This window comes from Scomber japonicus, chromosome 2 (genome assembly GCF_027409825.1).
Source record: "Scomber japonicus isolate fScoJap1 chromosome 2, fScoJap1.pri, whole genome shotgun sequence".
In the NCBI taxonomy this organism is placed as follows: Eukaryota; Metazoa; Chordata; class Actinopteri; order Scombriformes; family Scombridae; genus Scomber; species Scomber japonicus.
In genome coordinates, this window is record NC_070579.1 from 26,008,369 (window position 1) to 26,029,191 (window position 20,823).

At 39.1% G+C, this 20,823-nt stretch overlaps 2 protein-coding genes across 2 annotated transcripts; both read right to left on the reverse strand.

Annotated features, from left to right (window-relative positions):
- Nucleotides 1-434: 434 nt before the first annotated feature.
- srp68 (signal recognition particle 68) lies at nucleotides 435-12,630 on the reverse strand. Its single transcript, XM_053333303.1, has 16 exons — nucleotides 12,492-12,630; nucleotides 11,956-12,022; nucleotides 10,825-10,938; nucleotides 9,970-10,165; nucleotides 9,787-9,869; nucleotides 9,538-9,647; nucleotides 9,317-9,396; nucleotides 8,921-9,061; nucleotides 4,284-4,382; nucleotides 4,019-4,083; nucleotides 3,390-3,543; nucleotides 3,044-3,138; nucleotides 2,749-2,878; nucleotides 2,092-2,167; nucleotides 1,907-1,959; nucleotides 435-1,484 (listed from the first exon to the last, which is right to left on the reverse strand). Exons 1-16 carry the CDS (start codon nucleotides 12,577-12,579, stop codon nucleotides 1,257-1,259), a joined length of 1,779 nt encoding a protein of 592 aa, XP_053189278.1. The 5' UTR covers nucleotides 12,580-12,630; the 3' UTR covers nucleotides 435-1,256.
- Nucleotides 12,631-13,683: 1,053 nt separating this feature from the next.
- polg2 (polymerase (DNA directed), gamma 2, accessory subunit) lies at nucleotides 13,684-20,189 on the reverse strand. Its single transcript, XM_053332412.1, has 8 exons — nucleotides 19,549-20,189; nucleotides 18,222-18,327; nucleotides 17,163-17,268; nucleotides 15,983-16,168; nucleotides 15,274-15,411; nucleotides 15,054-15,134; nucleotides 14,531-14,631; nucleotides 13,684-14,391 (listed from the first exon to the last, which is right to left on the reverse strand). Exons 1-8 carry the CDS (start codon nucleotides 20,024-20,026, stop codon nucleotides 14,226-14,228), a joined length of 1,362 nt encoding a protein of 453 aa, XP_053188387.1. The 5' UTR covers nucleotides 20,027-20,189; the 3' UTR covers nucleotides 13,684-14,225.
- Nucleotides 20,190-20,823: the final 634 nt, after the last annotated feature.

The window sequence follows — 20,823 nt, forward strand, 5'->3', positions numbered from 1 at the left end:
TTAGGTTTAGTTGAAGATGTCACACAGTATATAACATTAATAATGTCTATATTGACACTGAACTTTTTAAACAGAAAATCATTTTTACATTGTGATTCATGACCTTAAACTTTTAAGCTTTGTCCCAGTTCTTCCCTTTAGTCTCGTCAGTTTGTAGAAACCCTGATCAACGACTCCACTCATGACTCATACACATCAGAAAACACTGACAAAGATGAACTGAAGTCTTCTTGTGCTTTTAACAATGCATTCTCATTAATAGTTTAATGTTGCATTACCACACATGTGTTTTTTGTTGAGCTATCTGCAACACATCTGGGGATGGGAACTGATAATAATAAATAACCCTACAAAGGGTCATTTAAATGTGTGCGCTGTCTGGGAGCTGCACTGCCTTCACAGTTGAGATCTGCCTTTTCAGTTCTGTGTCTAATGGATTGGACAATTTGAAACGGTTCTCAATGAAGCCATTTCTTGACCATTTCTTACCATCCTAAACATGGCATGAGTGCTTTGGTGAAAAACGTCACTGTGGAGGGAGATTAGGTGGGCTCAAGTGTTAGTTCATGGAGCCATCGATCAAAACGAGAAGTCAGGGAAAAATGGAAGGGAAGAAATGGGACACAGCTGAAGTCTTTTCAAAATATGACAATCGCTGAAACGCATCACTTCGAGTTTCTTCTATTTCATGAGCTCTACTTTGTTTTTCATTTTTAAGTCAAAGTAGGTGCCAAGAGAAGACTGCACTGTAAATTTTAGGTTGAAGAAATGCTGAAAACATATCATGTATAAGGAAAATAAAAGGATATTATCACATGAAGGCGCTTACATAACACTGAAACAAAGAAAGAAAAAACTTCTAATTGTGCCAAAGTGGCTTAGTTTACTTTGATAGGACTGTGAGGACTTTGTTGTTAGTATTAAGACCATAGCATGGTATGACAGAGACACCTCCATTGCTCAAATTAAGGAGGGAATCCACACATCCTGATGTTATTACTAAAGGTGGCAGGTAGACTTGGGTCAGACTGCAACATGAAATTGATTCAATTACTTTCCTATAATCTTTCTTGGAAGATTAGACCCCCTCTGCTTTCTTTAGAACTGCAAACTCTCCCCATCTTGCACTTAGGCACTAAAAATAAAATTAAAGCAACTGAAATTATTCTAACAACTGACCCAAGTCTGGTTGATTGTGGTAAACTCAGGGCCTTGTAGCTCCCCTAAGGATGCCTTGACAAAGCCTGGAACTCAATTTAGCTGCCAAAGCCAAAGATGCCCTTGATGTAGCCGGTCAGGCCGCCCTTGCCCTTCTGCTCCACCTTGTCATCCAGGGGCGGGAAGGCCACGTGGTTGAGTGCAAGGTCAAAGAACAAGGGCTTGCAGGGAATTGGCTGAAAGTCAGGAGGGAACTGGACCAGATTGGGCTTCTTTCCTACAAGCGTAGGGTCAAGGCGGAAGGTCTCCAGACGTTTGCAGAGGGGCTGTGTGAAGGAGGAGGAAGAAAGTGAGCATTAAGTTTGTATAAATAACTAATTTTTCCTATCTTCAGAGATTTGATAAACACTAAAGGGAGTAGAAAAAATTAAAATTGCACAGCACTTACACAAAAATGTAAATCTTAACTTACTGAAGAAACAAATGTTTAGCATTGATGCTAAATTAACTGCCCTTGTATAGAGCTTTTCTAGTCTTTTTGACCACTCAAAGCGCTTTTAAATTACATGTCACATTCACACACAATACACTGATGACAAGGGCTGCCGTGCAGAGTGCTAACTTGCTCATCAGATCGAAGCTAACCATTCACACACACATTCATGTTATAACATTCATCTGCAGTCCATGATGAATTTTCTATCGAAGGAAACAACATTAATCCTAATGGTGTGGAGTGTCCTCTTACCGTGTTGTCTTTCACCTGCTGCTGAGTGGGAACTTCAACAGTCTCATCAGTGTCTGAAACAGAGATAAATTGGTTTTCTCAGAGTTGTAACCAGAACTGAACAGAGCAGAAAAGAACATGGCTGAATGTGTTTCTCTAGATGAGCACAAACACAGCTGGGCTACAATACAGTTCAGTGCTCTCACCTAAAATGGCAGCAGCTTGGAGAGAGTATTTTTCAGCATTGACCTCAGCGATGAGCTCCTGAACGTCAGGGAGATCCTGCAGAAACCACAGAAAGACACAACACTGAATTTACTGAGGCTAGTTAAACTGACACAAAGACTAATCCACCAGGGCAAGTGTGAAAAACTTGTTGAGGCTTTGTGTCCTGTACTTCTTTGTTGTTTACATCAGAACTATCCTGTTTGAACAATTCTGCACAAATTTACTCAATCGGATGTTTAGAACAGTACAATTATTTATTTAAATGACGAGTAGTTGCAGTATTATGGAGTGGTTGAAGGATTACGTTAAATGCAGATAAAAGGTCAAACTTGACATCTTACATTAAGAAATTGAACTGAACTCTAAGAGTTAATCGCATTAAAGTCACAAGTAATATGAATACACACAAGCTAAAGTGATCTTGTGTGTATTGTGTTTGACTAAAAACCCTGACGGACAGGATGTGTTTATACGCAAACCTAAACCTGCCAGGTGGCATCCTGCTCCTTGTTGAATATAAAATGGAGGCAAATTTATTTAACTATTTAACTTTTTTTTTTCATGATGGATATTAATTATCATACTACTGTGATCACTTTTGTAAATTGTGAGATTGGCAGTGCTGGATTACAAACCTTGAGGCTGTTGTTGAGGTTCTTGGCCTTAGACTGAACCTCCTTGGCATATTTCAGCACCCTCTCATACAGCACCAGAGCCTCACTCCACTTCTTCACCAGCACATAAGACTGAGCTATAAAGAAACATCTGCAATTGCAAATGAAGGAGGGAAAACAACATTAACAATGCATGAATGTACATACATAATTCAGAAAATCTACATAAGGCTGGATTATCAGAAAAAAGAATATCTTATGTGTAAAATTTGATTATGAAGTTCAAGTAAAGCAATTAAAAACAAAAATGTCTGACCTGTAGGCCTTGTAGACCAGTGTCTTGAGGGACACCTCCTTCTGGAAGGTGTGATCATCCTCCAGACCCTGCAGGGTGGAGAGTTCAGCCAGACTCTAGAGAGGAGAAAAGACAGTGGAGGGTTAGATGGAGAGACATGTGGACGAGGGGGGAAACAGAAGTTCAGTTACGCGGTGAGCAGCAGATGACAGTCTGTCAAACAAGGTGAGGTACCCTTCCCTTCACTGCTGACAACACAGATCATACATTGACTCATCACATCTGACAGCTACAGTGTGACAGACTGATCAAACTACATCACACACACACAAAATGATCACAATACATTTAATGTCCAGACACTAACCTGCAGGATGATGTCATAGAGGCGGATGAGGTCCTGTGGGCGGGGCCCCCTCTTACTCTCGTCGGCTTCAGGTTCCTTCAGCTTGGCCTGCAGTGTATGAGCCATGCTCTCGTTCCTCTTCACCAACGTACACAGCTTGATGTAGGTCAGGTAACTGTGTGAGGAGACATGCAGAACATTTATTATTAAGGATATATATGTAAGAGAAAACGTAGTGCAACAAGCTGGTCTGAAACATCAATTCCTAATTATGCATTTATGATTTTTGACCTAAATAATGTTCTCTGCAAGCCGTCATGGCCGGGATCGGAGTGCACAATATCAGACTAATAATGCCTCAACTAACAGATTATTTAAAAAACAAAACATTCTGATTTCAGCATCTCAAATGTGAGGATTTGGTGCCTTTTTTGTTACATATGACAATGTTTGGACTGTTGGATAAAACCTTTAAAAAGGCCAATATGGACTCTGGGAAATCATAGTAGCTACTTTAGACTAAACAGTTAATAAATAATTAAAGGTAAAGGGTGGCAGATAAATGGATCATAAGATACTTGTCTAACCTGACAAGACATTTACGAGTACAAGTACAAGTGTTTAGCCTGAAGTACAAATGCTTATTTTACCTGTGCAGGAACTGCAGGTTGGACACCTTGCCATTGTCGGCATCGGAGCTCCTCTCTCGCTGCTTCTACAAGGAAAAGCAATAAAAAGAAAGATTGAAATGAACTCAGAAACCTTCACATTCCTTGTAAGAATGTCACCCATCTTACCAAACTGCAAATCAAACTCATAACTCATTGTCACTCCCATAACAGACGTCTAGGTCAAAAAAACCTCACATCCACCTTCACTTAGAAAATGTCAACTATTCACTTTGATGTGTCTCACCGTCTCATTTTTGAGCTCCTCTCTCACAGCCTGGATGGTGTCTCTGCACTCGGCCAGCAAGGTCTCATACAGATGCTCTTTGGTTTCCTCGTTAGCTGTCTGCATAACAGAAAACATGTTACACAATGAATGTTTCCAATTGCATTTTTTACTGAAATAATAAACAAGAACAGATTCAGAAAGTTTCCAAAGCAAAACCTGATTCAATGTTCATACGGACACTTAACTATTGTTTTAAAAGGCAGACTTAGGGAAAAATGTGAACCTATCATTTAAAAAGAAAAAAAAGTCATGACACCATGTCAAACAGTTTGACAGCCAGAGGAATTTGAGAGGGGAAAAGTTGTTCTTTGAGTGTTCTTTGTAAACTTGACAAGACGAAATCATTTCAAATTGGCTTGACAGCAAACTTGAACCTGAACTGTCTCTGGTTCCAGGGTTGTACCCTCTGCTGAGGACTTACACCAGAAACATGTATTAAAAATAAAGAGCAGAAATAGTTTAAAACAGAAATGTAGACACATTGGACTTTATCTGAACTCTGACACACAAACACAAACTTTACATCTGATTGAAGCCACACATGCAAACCTAAACGTTTCATCCTTGTGGAAGTTGTAGTTGTCTGATGCAAAGATAGAAAGAGTAAGACTTTAACCAGGACTGTGACTGTCGCAAAGTGAAGGAAAGACACAGGTATGTGACCCGGCAGGCTGCTGATACATTCCTGCACATAACTCATCATTTATCACTGGAGTTTCAGGGCTCAAATCTTTGCTGATGAGTGAAAGGTGAAGTGAAGAACAATCACGACATTCACACACTCATACAATTGGCCTGTGTTTCTCTATGATAATCCCAGAAGTCCGCAGGGTGTGTTATGTTAATACAAAAAATGTGAAATCACCTTAAGATGGAATATGTGAGCATGTGAAGACAGAGGAAATGTTTATATTGTATAATTTAGTTTGAAGTTACTGTAAAAGTCTATGTTAAAGCTAAGTAATTGTGCCTGGGACACACTGCCTTGCTTTTCATGGTGCTCATGTTAACAGATTAGAGCAGTCACATAGATTGCATGAGTCCCGCAGCTTCATGTCTTGTAAAGGTTTGTTGTCTTGCATACATTCTCTGATCTGTTGATAGTATTACTGACATCATACCAGCAACATTACACCTTTCATCTTAACTTTTATGTCTATATCTGTGGAACACCTCACAGACATGAAAAAATATAAAGTGTCACCACTGTCAGCCTGCTTCCTTATTTGTTGTTTCCTTCGTGACAGTTAGTTTGGAGGCTCGTTTGGGGAACTTGGTGTCACTTGGAGGGATTTTCTTCACTTGTCATGGTAATAGCGGGGGTTTAACTAGCAGAATAATCAATAATGAAAAAAGGAGGTGTGAGGAGTGTATGTGGCTGAATGTGAGAAAAGGCTGCCATCACCTCATACTTTTCACAATTGAGCACAAGCTTCTTAACCCTTTTTCTGTAAGTGAAACAAACACACTCATAATAAAATTATATGAAATCTATTATTGATAGTCTAACTATGTAGAAAGACATGGTTGGCAATAGCAGCTCTGCCCGTTTGGACACCACACGTGTGCGAGCTGCAGCCGTTCAACGACACACACCCTCCGGGCAACGCCTTGTGCGACAAGCTCAACCTGTTGAGCATTTTTGTTGTGTAGAGGGAGGGTTTAGATGCATTAACCGATTAGAGGAGGGACGAGTTGACACAGCACTTCACTAGGACTGATGTTTGGCACAGTGCCGTTTTTCCCGTCCCCAGAGGCCAGGAGCTGAGGATTATATGAAACACACATGGATGCCTGAGGTGTTGGGAGTGACACCCTCAGATTTTCTGTTGAACAATCTAGTTCAAGTGGCACTAAAGCTGGCCACCTGCACATTTTTTATAACTTTCAGTCTATAACTCACAAAGATACCTGCAGTAGTATATTATTTACAGGGAGCAATACCAAGAGAACAACACTTGAGATAATTGTTGGGAAGAGCTTCAAAGTGGCTCCTTTTACATTAAGTCAGAGACGCTATTAGCTTAACAATGACCCGTGATGCTACAGCTGAGCCCCAAAAGGATGCATTTTAAACTGAAAGGTGTTTAGAGATGATAATACTAATCTGTCCACAGAGACCTGCTGGGTGTAGTCCTGCTTTTATGTGTGGGCAGAAATGCACAGAATGCAGTCATGCGATGAGAGACGCTGCATGCCAGAGATCTGAGTAGATGTGGGTGTGATGGGTGTGTCTGCAGGGTGTGATCGGCCTTCAGGAACAAGAAAACAGGAGGAATCACTTGTGTTGGCAGTGAGGGGATATATGAGATGACAGAGGAGAGTGCCACCTACTGCAGTTTTAAAGAACTGACGCATTCTTCTGTAACTTGTGATTTTTAATCTCACTTAAAGTAGCCGTATGTAAGAAATATATTCCAAGTAATCATAAAATGGCCCTAATGTCCCTAATAAGGAATCATGTTAATTTCAAACACTGATATCACTGACAGTAGTAGTCCAGCCAGAATATTCACATTTGAAAAGCTACGTTGCAGCCCTCAAGTAATGTTTATGTTGTCATTCTGTGTTTTGGCCTCTACACCGCTGTCTCCGTCATACAGCACTCAGCTGCACCCGCTGATATGGAGGAGAGCAGCTAACTCACTTTATGTGTGTGTGACGGTGACGCTCTCCTTTGCTCTCAGGCAGTCTGTTCTAGGTGGGGATACTACTATTTTATTCTGCCTCCCTGTTATTTATAAAAGTTCAAAACACTGAATGGAGGACAGAGTTGCTCCGTCAGAGATCGGCTACAAGACGATGTTGTGTTAATTGTGGTGGAGTGAGGTAGAGAGGATGAAGAGGGAGGGAGCGGTGACAGTAAGAAGCCGGTGAATCAGATCAATGTCTGACTGTGGGCTGCGTCCTCACTCCGCATCCTGCGCTCGTGCAGGATCACGTCTAACAACTGGCAACCATCGTTAACGTCAACTCTGGCAGGAGGGGACGAGGAGTGACAGCTCTCTGTTTTGAACGTGGGCCGCAGTACCATTTCTAAACGCTTGGTGCCAGAGTTACATACTTCAACTTTAACATACCTTACATCTTAAAAAGGTGTCTTACTCACTACATTTTCTTCATGCTTCCATGTTTTTTTGCTTACCGCCTTCTTCTTCCCTGCTTTTACTTTTAAAACTGCCATTTAAAGACCAGTGATTAGTGTGAAACCATTGGCAGGTGGTGTGTGCAAGCATGATAAAACAAAATGGGGAGCTGCAGGTAAAAACATTTCTTAATAGAGCTACGAGTGGTGAAAAACAGTGTAACTTTATGACAAGAGTGGTATGCACTAGGGCTGTGGTCAAAAAATCGATCCGCGATCCGATATCGATTCACGCTGAAAAAGCACGATATCGATCCAAAAATGTCTGGATCGATCTTTTCCAGGTGACTAAAGGCACTATTTTCTTTGACGCGCAAGGTGCACTATAAAAAGCGAGTGCCGGCTAAACGAAACCGAAACTTAAGATAGCGAGATGGCTGAAGCGGCACCACTAAAATCACCTTCTGGAATGAAGGCTGATGTTTGGCAACACTAGCCTGTCTATGCATACTGTATCTTTACCTATTAAATACATAAAAACATTAAAAGCGGAGAAAACGGTTCCCTTTCCCTCCGTCCAAAATGCTGCCATTACGATCAGCTGATAGTCAGCTGACATGACCGACTGGTCTCTCTCTCTCTCTCTCTCTCTCCCTGTCTCTCTCTTTCTCTCTCTCTCACGGCACCACTAAAATCACCTTCTGGAATGAAGGCTGATGTTTGGCAACACTAGCCTGTCTATGCATACTGTATCTTTACCTATTAAATACATAAAAACATGAAACGGAGAAAACGGTTCCCTTTCCCTCCGTCCAAAATGCTGCCATTACGATCAGCTGATAGTCAGCTGATCGTAATGGCAGCATTTTGGCGTTTTATTTTTTTTTCAATCAAGCCATCTGTTACATGAACAACCTGTAAATGGCATTTCACAAGTATCTGGTTGTCAAAGACTGGGTACAGGGGGTTCTTGTAGTTTTCCAATATAGAGGGCCACTTAATTTTAATTTATTTATATTTTATTTGGTCATTGTTGTTTAGTTCTGGTCATTGTTTTAATGCCATGGATATGTTACTGCAATTTCAAATAATACTTGGATTTTTGTCTAAAATAAATACTTGATTCTTGACTCTTCTCTCTCTGTGTCCCTCTTACACGTACACAATCACAAACACATGGAGCACATGGGACAGTATTTATTTGCATTATGTATGTAAATAGATCGATATCGAATCGAATCGGATCGAATCGGATCGTGACCTTACGAATCGGAATCGGATCGATCCAGGAAATTCGTATCGATTCCCAGCCCTAGTATGCACACTGGAAGAGCAGTTAAGGATGTAGCCTGATTGATAAAGGTCAGCAGCCAGAATTAGGAGCGTTGTGGTTACCTGGTATGATCTGCACACCACTACCTGCATATATTCTATAGAGATGGCATGTAATGCTATAAAGAAATGCTAACAGTACTGCCTTTTTACCCCCTACAAAGCAGGCGCTACTGACCTGAGCAATGGCAGCCTCGTTGTCTGCCAGACCCAACAAGAATATGCGGGCCTTGTCGATCTTGACGGGCACAGACCGTCCTCGCCACTCCACCTCACTCATGGTGGCTGCCTGCTTGGTTCTTGCCTGAGTGATCAGAGACTGGGGACAAAAAAAGAAAAGAAATGTCAAACAGTTTTCATAACGCTGCTTTTACATCCAATTTAAAACATCTTTCAATTTCATCAATTAATATTCAATCTTGCATAAAAGGCTTAATATTTGCACAAATCCGTGCTCCGGTTCTCTGAGACCAAACTTGTGGATTGATTGATGAAAATATTAGGCATCCCATATATATACTAAGACGACTGATGATACCAGTATATAAACTAATGTCAGGTCTTGTATGTTCACCTCTAGTTTCTCAGCCATCATGCCTCCACCTCCTCCAGTCAGTCTCATCTGCATCAAGTCATTGATGGCATTCTGGTCACCTGTCAGACGGCAAAGCACAGTTACACACCGAATGTCACTTTAAGAATAAGTTAATTGTATGAACTGAACCTCAGTATGCCTAAATGAGCCTAAGACCACTGGGATGACTTGTGCCTGTGTGTTAATTCTACTACACTCACCAATGTTGTAAGCACAGTAGCGGATGTTGGGTGATATCTCGTCCACACGCTGGCGGTACAGCACTGCCATTTCCTCGGTGAATGCACTGGCCAGCTTCTCATAGATGGTCCTGATAAAACAAGGCAAAACAAATGTTGGGCAAAATTAATGTTTTGTATTTTACAAATGTGACAAAAATACATACAGTGGTGACACACCCTCTCATTCTGTCCTTTATATTAAGAAATGGAAGTGAAGCTGAAACTCACTTGCATTTGTTGAAAGCCTCCATGGCAAGCTTCCATTCCTGCAGTTCAAACTCCACCATACCAGTCAGGTATGCTGTGTAGGCCTGGAATTTAAAACATAACTCATCATTAGGGTTTGTTGTGAGAATAAGAATAAACTAAGGATGTTTCTGCAAGGATGTTTCAACATGGGTTTGACCGTACCTGTGCTTCCAGCTTTGTCTTAGCGTCAACACGGTGGCTGTCACACAACTTCTCCAGCTTCTCACTGTGCTTGGCAGCTTTGCGGAGTCGAGCCAGCAGGTGGAAGCGCTTACGTGGTTCAGTGTTGGCCTCCTGCTTCAGCTGCATGGCGTAGCTCCACGCACGCTCTGCCTCCATCAAAACCAGCAGTAAATACCTGAAACGTTTGCGGTAGTTAGGTACTTTTTTTTTTAGTAGCTCACTTTTCTTAGATACATTTATTAAATTTCCCAAACAACACAAACCCAGGAGCTGCAGTTTTCACCATGTCCAGGTTAGGAAAATGAAAACAATCCCATGACTTAAAGTTTTTACAAAGCAGTACTGAAGTCTACTGACAGATGAAACACCAATATATTTACAAGTTAAACCCCTTTACAACCAATTTTGATCACCTATAAATAGACAGACAGCTTCTTTGATCCCCCACCACCATATTCTGCTTTTCTTAATCACAGAGATGCTTCAACATGGATTTCAAATGTGACCTGTAGCAATAACTTTTAATTGGCAAAAACAGGTCACCTGGATTTTCTTTTGTACGGAAAATCTAACGAGTTAACAAAATGAACTCAAATATAATCATTACATATGACTGATATGGTAAGAGGATTAAGTCAGTCACCACAGTTATACATTGTCTAGTTGAATCCTGTAGTTTAGCAGTGATGTGTGTCAAATGACAGCTGGGCCAAACTCCTGTGTAATATGTGTTTATCATCACGCATAAAACACATAATTTGTGGATCAAACTCTTCCATCACATCAGCCAGTTTAGTACACGTGTATGTCCAACACAGATTATCTATCACTCACCTGTTGTCAGAGAGCATTTCAACTGTTATTTTCTTCCCAATGAACTTATGTCGGTTTCCCATCTTGAAGCCAAGAGTCTTGCGCAGGCGACGCAGTCTACGGGAGCAGTAGCCCCTGCAAAAATGTACACAAACATTGTTTCATTACAGTAAATAAAGAATGCTTACATGTACATCTTTAACATCAGATGATAATGAAAGAGACAACCATTGTGTTTACACGGTCAAGCAATGGACATACGCACATAAATACAGTGTGTTCTTGAAAACTATCATAGGCACACACATTTTTGCCTCTTCTGGCTCTCAATGATAAAATAAAGGAATGTAATTGAAAAAGAGAATTTGCTGTAAATCATGCACATCTGTACCTCTGTTCCAGTTCATGCATTAAAATAGAAAAATAAACTATATTACATTCTCTAAAGATCATCTCTTACCCTTCTTCTACATCTGTTATTTAAGCCATTTTGAAACTGATGAAGAGATGACAATGACGTGTGCAAAGTAAACTTGTGGACACTTATGTAAGGTGCACACGTACAATCTAAGGCAATCATATGTTAACAAAAACCAAAAATTACAAAGGTATATTAAGGTATAAATTGTAACTTAGGGATGCATGCAGTTTTCAGTTTTTGTTAATGCTGTATTCATTCAGTTATATGTTTACTGTTAATGGTGGCACTGTATTCTATATTGAGGCATTTTTGGTATTTGGTCCTTCTCATGTCTATCAGTTGGGTGGACAAAACTGAACCATAACCCTGAGTTGTTGTATTGGAATGAATTACATTGCACTACTGTGCCTAATAAAGTGGCCACTGATTGTATTATCCTGTGAGCTTCAAAGACAGTCTCATGTGAACCATATGGCAACACAGGTTTCCATGCATACAGCTTGATTTCACACATGAATACTGTGACATATTCAGGAATTAAATAACAGGGCCTGAAAGTCAGTTTACACTATGACATAACAGATATACTATCTATTCATGTCTTTTAATAGAGGACACAGACTGTGCACCTCTATTTGAACAGCAACACAAAATTAATACAGCTTTCTGCAGGCCTCTCATGGTCCAGTTCGTGTAGTTTCATGGGTCATGTTTGAGAGGACAAAGCTCACCTGTATCTCTGATAGTCTCCATGTCTGAGGCCATGCTGCTGCTGGGACTCCTTAATGATTTGCAAGACTGGGATTCAAATGTTAAGATTCAACCTTGTCACCATCATCACACACACATACATACACACATACACACACAAGAGGGACCATTTATCATTAATATTCAGGTATGAATATGTTACTCATGTAGGCACTGAAGTAGAGACTCATAAAGTTTAACATGACTGTAGTGTTGAGATGTATAATTAAAAGACAGCAACGTAGCTGCTAAACTCGGGGGTTAGAACAGTAGAAAGTGGACAAATCAACACGTCTGAAGTATTACACATTCTTATGTGCTTTAATGTTCATATTTGAATAACAGTTTGTCCCACAAGCGAAATTAATCTGCTTTTCATTCTTGCTTCAGTATGACACGTAGCCTAAAGTAACGTTACCTATCCTCTGACCGAGCTAGCCACCGAGCTAACGTTAGCCTCCGAGCCTGACATCGAGAATAAAACCACCATCAAACATCAGCTTCATGTGAAGGATACTTTCCAGTCCGAGTCCTCCATCTGATTGATTTTCTTTATTTTCTTCCATCAGGGAAACTTTAGCTTCGTTTTGCTTCTCGTTGGTCATCTCTAAATGCTAACAGCTAGGCAGCTACACACCATAGATGTATTAAGAGCATGCTCTGGGAGGGGCAAAGACACGGGTAACATATCGCGAGATTTGGGAGATCAACTAAGTCGCTGGTTTCTCAATCATGGATGTGTAATACTACTATTATTATTACTACTACGTGCACGAAGTATAATTCATCTGCATTGTTCTCGTTGTATAACGAAACGTCCAATTTTGGGGGTATTTCCTATTTCATTGTCGTAATACGTGTAATGCAATTCCAATATCCAACTTGTACAATGAAAATTGAAAAAGGAAGTCGAGTGCCGGAAATAGCCTTCAAAGTAAAAGTTGTGCGTGGTTTTATTATTATTATTTACTCTTTAGGACTTCTTTAGGACGTCTTCTTTTTTAGTTGTCATTCATGTTAGGGGGAAGGGAGGAGACTGAGGGGCAAAGAGGAGCCCTTTCTCAGGAATTTGATGACTTTAATAATAATATATGCATGGATAAACGAGGGCACTATGTTTGTATGTTAAAATAATTATTATATCCAGTATTGCAGATGGTGCTTTGCTGTTATATTAAATCTGACCTCCAGTACTGAAAAAAATCAGAATCTTTATTAGCCAAGTTTGTAGCATACAAATGTGTCTTGATGTTTGCTTCCACAAATGTAACATAGAAGAATAAAAGAGAACAAAAGTAAGTTAATAATAAATAATGAAATAAACAAAGTAATAATGAAATTTATAATTTAAAATCATTATACAAAGGAAATATGGTCTGTGCTGTGGGCAAATAAATTGAGTGTATGAAATGTATTTGACATGATCAAAAATTAAATATAACGTGCATAAATATATCATGTAACAGTGGAGGTTGAATGCACAATGTTAAATGCATTCAAATCACAGTAGAAAGCTGAACACAACAAGAACACAGCTTTATTGTAATATTAAATATTCACAATATTTTAAATAATCTCAAATACTACAATAAAAAGGTTTTCTCATCTGATGTTTCCAAGATCAAGAATGACCTTTGAACCTCAAGAGAAATATTGTTTCAAAAGTATCTTTAGTAATCAGCAAATCTATGAGTTAACATGGACCACAACAAAAGTTTCAAATATCAAATAGATATACTGTATATTTTAATATAAAAGTGAGACAATTAAACACAACAAACATTAATAGCATTCTTCCTCACATGTGAATACCACTTACTTTAACAGTGTTTAGAGCAGACAGTGACACAACCCAATCACACACAGTTGGGACATAAATTATCCACCTCTTTGCCTGGGGTATACCTACATGAGCCTGTAGGATGAGTGATAGTCCTGAAGTCACACTCAATAAGCACTGGTGGGTACTTTGGTATATTACACTGCTGTGCACATCTCCTTCCCCATTCTGATTTCTCATAACAATGGTCTCCTTGCCCTTACAAACAAAATGTCCAATCATCAGCCAAACATACCTGACTGGATAAAACATCTACATTTCCTGGTCAAAACTACTCAAATGTCCAGGGAAATATTTCTCATGATGCATCAAATTGTAGAAGTGCAATGGTTGTGTTACCAAAAGAGATGCACACTTGAGGCAGCACACTGAAATTCTAACTGTCCTTTTAGTCGTCCAAACAAAGTCATTTTAGAAATTGTCCGCAGCAGAAATGTATCTGGAGACAAAGTTCTTGATCTCAGAGACGTGCATTGTCTCTTTGATCGTGGTGTCTCTGCTGCGGACCTGAACAAGGCCGCTCTCCAGTGTGTTCTCACCGATCACCACAGTGAAAAGCACTCCCATCTCATCATACCTACAATGCATCAACACAGAGAGACAATCAGTCGACAGCAAGAAACACACTTCTAATTTTCTCCTTATGATCAATTTAGCTTCAGAGCATTTTCAGTCAGTGAGGAAGCGCAGCATAAAAACACTGAACAGCACTTTACTTTGCATTCAGCTGCTCCATTGACGATGGCATAGTTTCGAGATACCCAGGCCATGCAGAGATTTTAGCTTCCCTAAACTCCTGCAGTAGGCCTTCACAGACCTACAAAGCAATCAATTACTCATTAATTCACTTTGATTGAAAACGAGAGCAAGTTCAATTCAATATTTTTGTGTTGATTCTATTATTCACAGTCACTTTAAAGTAGGGCTGGGCAATATATTGATATTATATTAATATTGTGATATGAGACTAAATATCAAATATGATATGAAGTGTTATTTGCTTTTACCTACTTAGTCATTATATTCACATTACCGATTATTATTTATCAAAAATTTCATTGTGTACAAATTGTGTCAAAAATATTGTGATGTTTGAGTTTGTCTGTATCACTCAACCCTGCTTTAAAGATCCTTTTTATACAGCACTGAAATCACTTTTTAGATGCGTATTTACAAAGATCTAATCAAGAGTAAATCAATCGATCATTGGTGTGTACTGTCAGTGCAGGTTTCTCTTACCTGCCTCAATTCCACAGTGGCTCCTCTACCAATATCTAAAGCCACTTTGACTGGAGCCAAGACTGGATGCAACTTCAGAACCTGAAATCAACAGTGAACCAAAACATACTGAACACAGTGAAACAAAGACCACTGAAAAAAAATCACATCAAAAATCAGGTAATGAGTCATTAAATCATAGCTAACACATTTTGTACATGTGAGCTCATGTTATCATCACCTTTCTCTGCTTCAGCTTCTGCTTGGTGTCGTCTCTCTTGAGCTGCTGGAATGAGTTGGACAGAAAGGCCATCAGACCTCGGTCCATATTGCCGGTTACTGACACAACGTGAGGAACTGACTTGCGCCCATCTCGACACTGAAACACATTTAAAAAGGACAAATAATGTGATTCGACTGAAATAAAGCAACAGCGGTGGCTAACGGCTGATTGTGTTTCTCATCGGACAGTTTTAACATGATAGAACCGTGCACAACAGCAAAGTCCTGAATATAGCAAAACTAAATGGAATGAAGCTGTAATAAATGTTATTAATTACACCTGTACTTTTCCTGTAATGGCATGTCAGAATATCTCCTGTAATAAAAATCTATTACACAAAGCACAGAACAAGGTACAGTATTGGTTTACTCAGATGAGAATATTAAAGTTTAAAATAGTAAACTCATATCATTTTCATTGAATTTTAGATGGGCTTTATATTATTATGTCTTACGTAGGCCAAATAGGCCTTTTCCACAGGAGGAAAAGCACAAATGTTACTAATCACTAACTACTGTACCTTCTTACCAGCTGTTTAATCACAAGTTACAGTCATTTCAGTTATTTAGAGTAATCCCCACTATACTGTGAACCTTGATATGAATATTACAACTGCATGCAGACAGAAAACACACATTAAGACACTGTATGAAAGAAGCAGACTGACCTGCAGTTTTGAGCGGACTCCTTTGTACGTCTGCAGCAGCTCGGTGTCTCCTCTGCTCCACAGAGTCTCCAGGGGCTCCTGACCCCACGGGAAGTTGTAGATGATCCTCACACCACGAGAAGTTGCCGGTTCAAGTTCCTCCACTGGGACATCACTGCTGTTGAAGTCTGATGGAGACAGTGCAAACTGGACGAGGACGGATAGAAGAATGAGCAACAGAAAACAAGGGTGAACATAATTTCACATAATTAATATCTTCATGAAGTATTTATCTTAACAACACACTCCTTGACCTTGCATCATTAAATCTCCTCCAAGAGTTGAACCTCAACTGTTTTCTTAGGTTTGGGAGGACTATCTGGTTGTACTGACATTAGAGAATATATTTATATGTGTAAATAATGTAATGATAATAATTAACAACCAAGGGTGAGTCAGACAATCCAATGTATGCATAGTAATAACTACACAGTTACTAGCCTGAGGGGCTAAAGCCAGGGTTAAACTATATTTTGTAGTCAGGCGGTTAGAAAACGAGCAACATTTTCCTCTGCTTGCACAACATTAACAAAACTAAACATGCCAATACAAAGAGGCAGACAAAGTGTGCTAATGTCATACGAGAAGCCAACAACAACAACTCTGTAATACACTGTAATCCTGGTAAGAATTATCATAAATTAGGGATGAAACATTTTCTGTGAAATGCTACGCTATTTTTTACATGCACTTTAAAAAATCACATTATATACATTTCCTTTGAAGAAAAACAAAATGAAAACTGCAGTACTAGTAGCACTATGGAAACTATAGAAGTCAAACTATATGGTATTAGTCTAGATACAGCAATGATAATCTTCAGTTAATGATAATCTTTGAAGTCTCTGTACAGACAGCAGAAATGTGTACCAGCATCATTCTCTGATTTTTAGGATTTTTTATCCAGCTCACTCTCTATGGGAGAAATCAACTTTCATGGCATCAAAAGTCGTTGTTTGTATCACTCATTAACAGTACTCGTTTTAAGTTTAAATCAATTTGACTGGCTAGTTCACTCAAAAAAGTACCTACACTAGTGTACAAAGAAGTATTTTTATGTATTGTATGACTTCAAAATACTTTTTTGAGGGTTTGTTACCTAAAACATATTTTGGGGGCGACCATTCCCTCAACTACTCACTTTCCTCCACCATTTGAGCCTCAGTCGTGTCCAGTGATCCAGCCACTGTGAGGAGGTCCGAGGAGAGCAGAACCACACCAGAGACGTCTGCGTGACCTCAGCCGGGCTGACAGAAACAAAAGACATTATGATTACAGCAGCACTATATAAGAATTATTTTAGCTGTAAACTATGTCTGTCATTTCTGTCATGAAATATATAAATGTTATTTTTCTGTCACCATCTGTGTAATAGTGCTCAACAAAATCAGGGTCAGTGTGACCTCCAGTGGTTAAATAATGAACAGTGTGCAACATGATTGTAACATGGCATCATCATCAGTAAACACTGTTCTGATCACTGGTAGCTTGTTTGTCAAGATTTACAAAAGTATAAAAACCTTCTTTTTCAGGTGCATTAAGAAACCTTCATATTCTGCCATAAATGATTAGTTAACGATTTACTAAACATATTGAAGTTTGATCAAAAAATTACATTAAAGTCTCTGCCCACCCACAGTGTTTCCAATTACTCTTGATAATTGAACCTCTAATTCGGTGGAAGCTGGGTTTATTAAATACCAACAGTAAATAGGAAAGAGAAAAACGAGTTAAACAAGCAGCTCGTATGCACCCTCTCTGAGCTATTAGCTTATGCTGCTATAGGCTTAGACTTAAAAGGGAGTTTTTTTCTTGCTACTTTTGCCAAGTGCTTGCTCATGTGGGAATGTTGGGTCTCTTTAAAACCTAAAGAGTTCGGTTTAGAGCCTGCTCTATGTGTAAAGTGCCTCTGTTGTGATTTGGCACTATACAAATAAAGACTGATTGAGATTGATTGATTGACCCTCAGAGTCCAAAGAGGTCTAAAAAACATGAGTAAAAAAAACACCTGTCTGGATTGACTATGGTTGTGTAGGTGCTCAACTCATCAGGCATTATGAAGTAATAAGGAGCTAATTTAAAGAAAGTTAATTTATCTCCACCACAAGAAAAAATTCCATCTGGACAATGTGTAGTTTGAATCACTGATTTTTCTCAAGTACGCGTCTACACACAGATGACAAAGTAGATGAAGCCTCACCAACCGGAGCCATCTGAGGGCTGGAAACACAGACCAGTCTCAGCGAGGCCAAAGGGCAGCTTCCTGTTCACCAGCTCCAACGAGGGGACGAACTGCTCCAAAGCACCTGAGAACAAACCAATCGAGACGTTAGGAGACGTAATGTTAGGTCACTCAAACTGGGACAAAATGTGTGAACGAAAAACTCAACTGCTGTAGGTTTTTGCTTATACTGCCTTTAAATGATGAACAAATAATAAATGACATGAAATTGCAAAATAAAATGAAATGAAAAAAGCTTTATGAATTGTAATGTCAATAAAATTTACAGATGTGTACTTTCATATTTCATTATAAAGTTAATTTGTCTCCTACTTTAAGAAGTTTGGCTTTTATGGTTTCTTTCATTTAAAAGCAGTTCTTTCATTTAAAGAATTACTAATTGGCATGTTTAATTATCTTTTTTACAATATATTTAGGACATCTGTAGCATTAAACCTTTCTTCATTAGGATGCAATGCACTTCATGGACTACTTTAAACAGAATACCTACCAAGGTGACTTCCACAAATGTCTTGTTGTGTCGCAACCAACAGTCTACAAACAAAGATATTCAGTTTACTGTCATACTAACCTTAAGAAACCTAAAAATATCCACATTGAAGAAGATGCCCCAGTGTCTGGTGAACCTTTGGCACTCTATTACACCATTTATATGAAATGAGTGTTTGATATTTCTACTTTTCACTGTCAAAAATTACCATCAATATCTTTTATTATATTTGTGTGAAAAAAGACAAAAGTGACAAAAGATGAATCGATTATTAAAATAGTTTTCTGTTGATAATCAATGAATCAAGGAATTGTTGCCGCTCTAGGTTTGGTTGTTATACAGACCATTCAAATTAGAGTCCGAATGATATATCCATCAGCTAATATTATTGACAAATATTGGCTTATCACACATGTATTGGTAGTGGCATATATATATATATTATGTTATACAGGCAGAATTGTATGTATATATATATATATATATATATATATATATATATTTATAAATCCCAGTGAAGTTTACTGCTGTCTTTCATTAAAAAAAAGTTCATTGTTATCTGCAAAATATCATGCCTCCATCTATTACATCTTTGTCAACTGTTTGATAATGACATGAGAGGGATCGTTGCAAAAAACGTGTTTATTTCTATATTCTGTATGAATATCTGCTGATCTATCGATATCAGAATGTTTTTAAATGCTTTCAGTATCACTTAAGTGCCATCATTACATGAGAAACCATTATACAGTAAAACACTGACTCCTTCCGGAGTTTGTTATGCAGCAGCTCTACCTTGAAGAAAGTTTGTCCTGACAGATGGGGACCTCTGGAGGAGCATGTGGACCCTCTGGAGTAGCTGATCCTTGCTCAGCTCTTTGTGGTTCAGCGTTTGTTTTAATTTTTCAGAGTCAGTGATCCTCACTTGCCCACATCCATCCTGCGCTCTGTCCTCGCTGCAGCTCAGAGAACTGATCCCAAACACCTGTGCTCCAGACCTGCTCACTGAGTGCCACCACTGATCCAGCATGTTTCTCCGGAGCTCCGTGCCCAGAGGTCCGTAGCTGCAGCTCATCCCGCGCTGACACAGCTGCATGTTAGACCGACCCGGTGAGATGTAGTGTCTGTCCACAAAGACCTGCAGCAGATCCAGACTCTCTGATGCGCTGCATAGTCCTCTGGTGTGCAGCAGAACCATGGTTACACTGCAGGGCCTCAGGTTAAAAACAGATGTATGCTTTGATAGGACATCTCTGACACAGTGAGTTAACATGATGAGAAGTTGGAGACAAATGACAGCCTGCTGCAAATGTCAAAGATTGCGTATTGAAGAGATTAATCCGCATTAGTAAAACAAAAATATCTAGCCGATCTTTTCGACCAGAAAAACACTGAAGGCTGCTGTCAGTAAGTTTGTAATTCACAGGGGTTACATGTGACTTTTCTCATGCATCCATGGACATACACAGCGGAAATGATTTCTTATTCTCTAGTGTTTATTAGAGGTTGACAAACTAGCTTAAAGCCGCATTACCACCACCTGCTGGACCGGAGCAGTACATTGGCAGTCAAATCAATAAATGCACAAAAAGGTTAAATGGTCTCTACTAAACCAGCTTCTTTAAAATATTTAATCAAGCGACTGTATTTGGCAAGATGCGTCTCCATGGAGATTTTTTCATGTGGTGTGATCTGCTTTGTTTCTTTCCTCCCAGTCAGGTTAGATTTTTTACTCCAGCAGCAGATTCAGGTCGATTAATGTATGGCCCAGCTGAGGGTTTACATTTTGACTTTACATATCTTCACATCTCCTTCACATCCGGGTAACAAAATGTTGTCACGTGTTACATTCAGTGTCCTAAATGAAAATTGGGCTAAAACAAATTTAGGCACTGTTTGAAATTCACTAAAACTTTGAGGCTATTTTCTAATATGCATCTTTTAGGAATTAGGATCTTTAATTGTTTCACCTTTTCATTGTTTATTCAACTAACTATTGACTTAATGTCTATTTTCCAAAAGAAATCATGTTTTTCAAACTTAACTATGTATTGTTTTGCATAATATTGA

Coding starts and splice junctions, on each gene's coding strand:
- srp68 (XM_053333303.1), bottom strand. CDS start 12,579: ATGACCAACGAGAAGCAAAACGAAGCTAAAGTTTCCCTGATGGAAGAA. Junction 9,648..9,786: donor GAGGCTTTCAACAAATGCAA/GTGAGTTTCAGC, acceptor TTGTTTTATCAG/GACCATCTATGAGAAGCTGG. Junction 1,485..1,906: donor AGCAGGTGAAAGACAACACG/GTAAGAGGACAC, acceptor TCCTTCACACAG/CCCCTCTGCAAACGTCTGGA.
- polg2 (XM_053332412.1), bottom strand. CDS start 20,026: ATGTTAACTCACTGTGTCAGAGATGTCCTATCAAAGCATACATCTGTT. Junction 16,169..17,162: donor GGCTCAAATGGTGGAGGAAA/GTGAGTAGTTGA, acceptor GTCCTCGTCCAG/TTTGCACTGTCTCCATCAGA. Junction 14,632..15,053: donor CCACTGTGGAATTGAGGCAG/GTAAGAGAAACC, acceptor ATTGCTTTGTAG/GTCTGTGAAGGCCTACTGCA.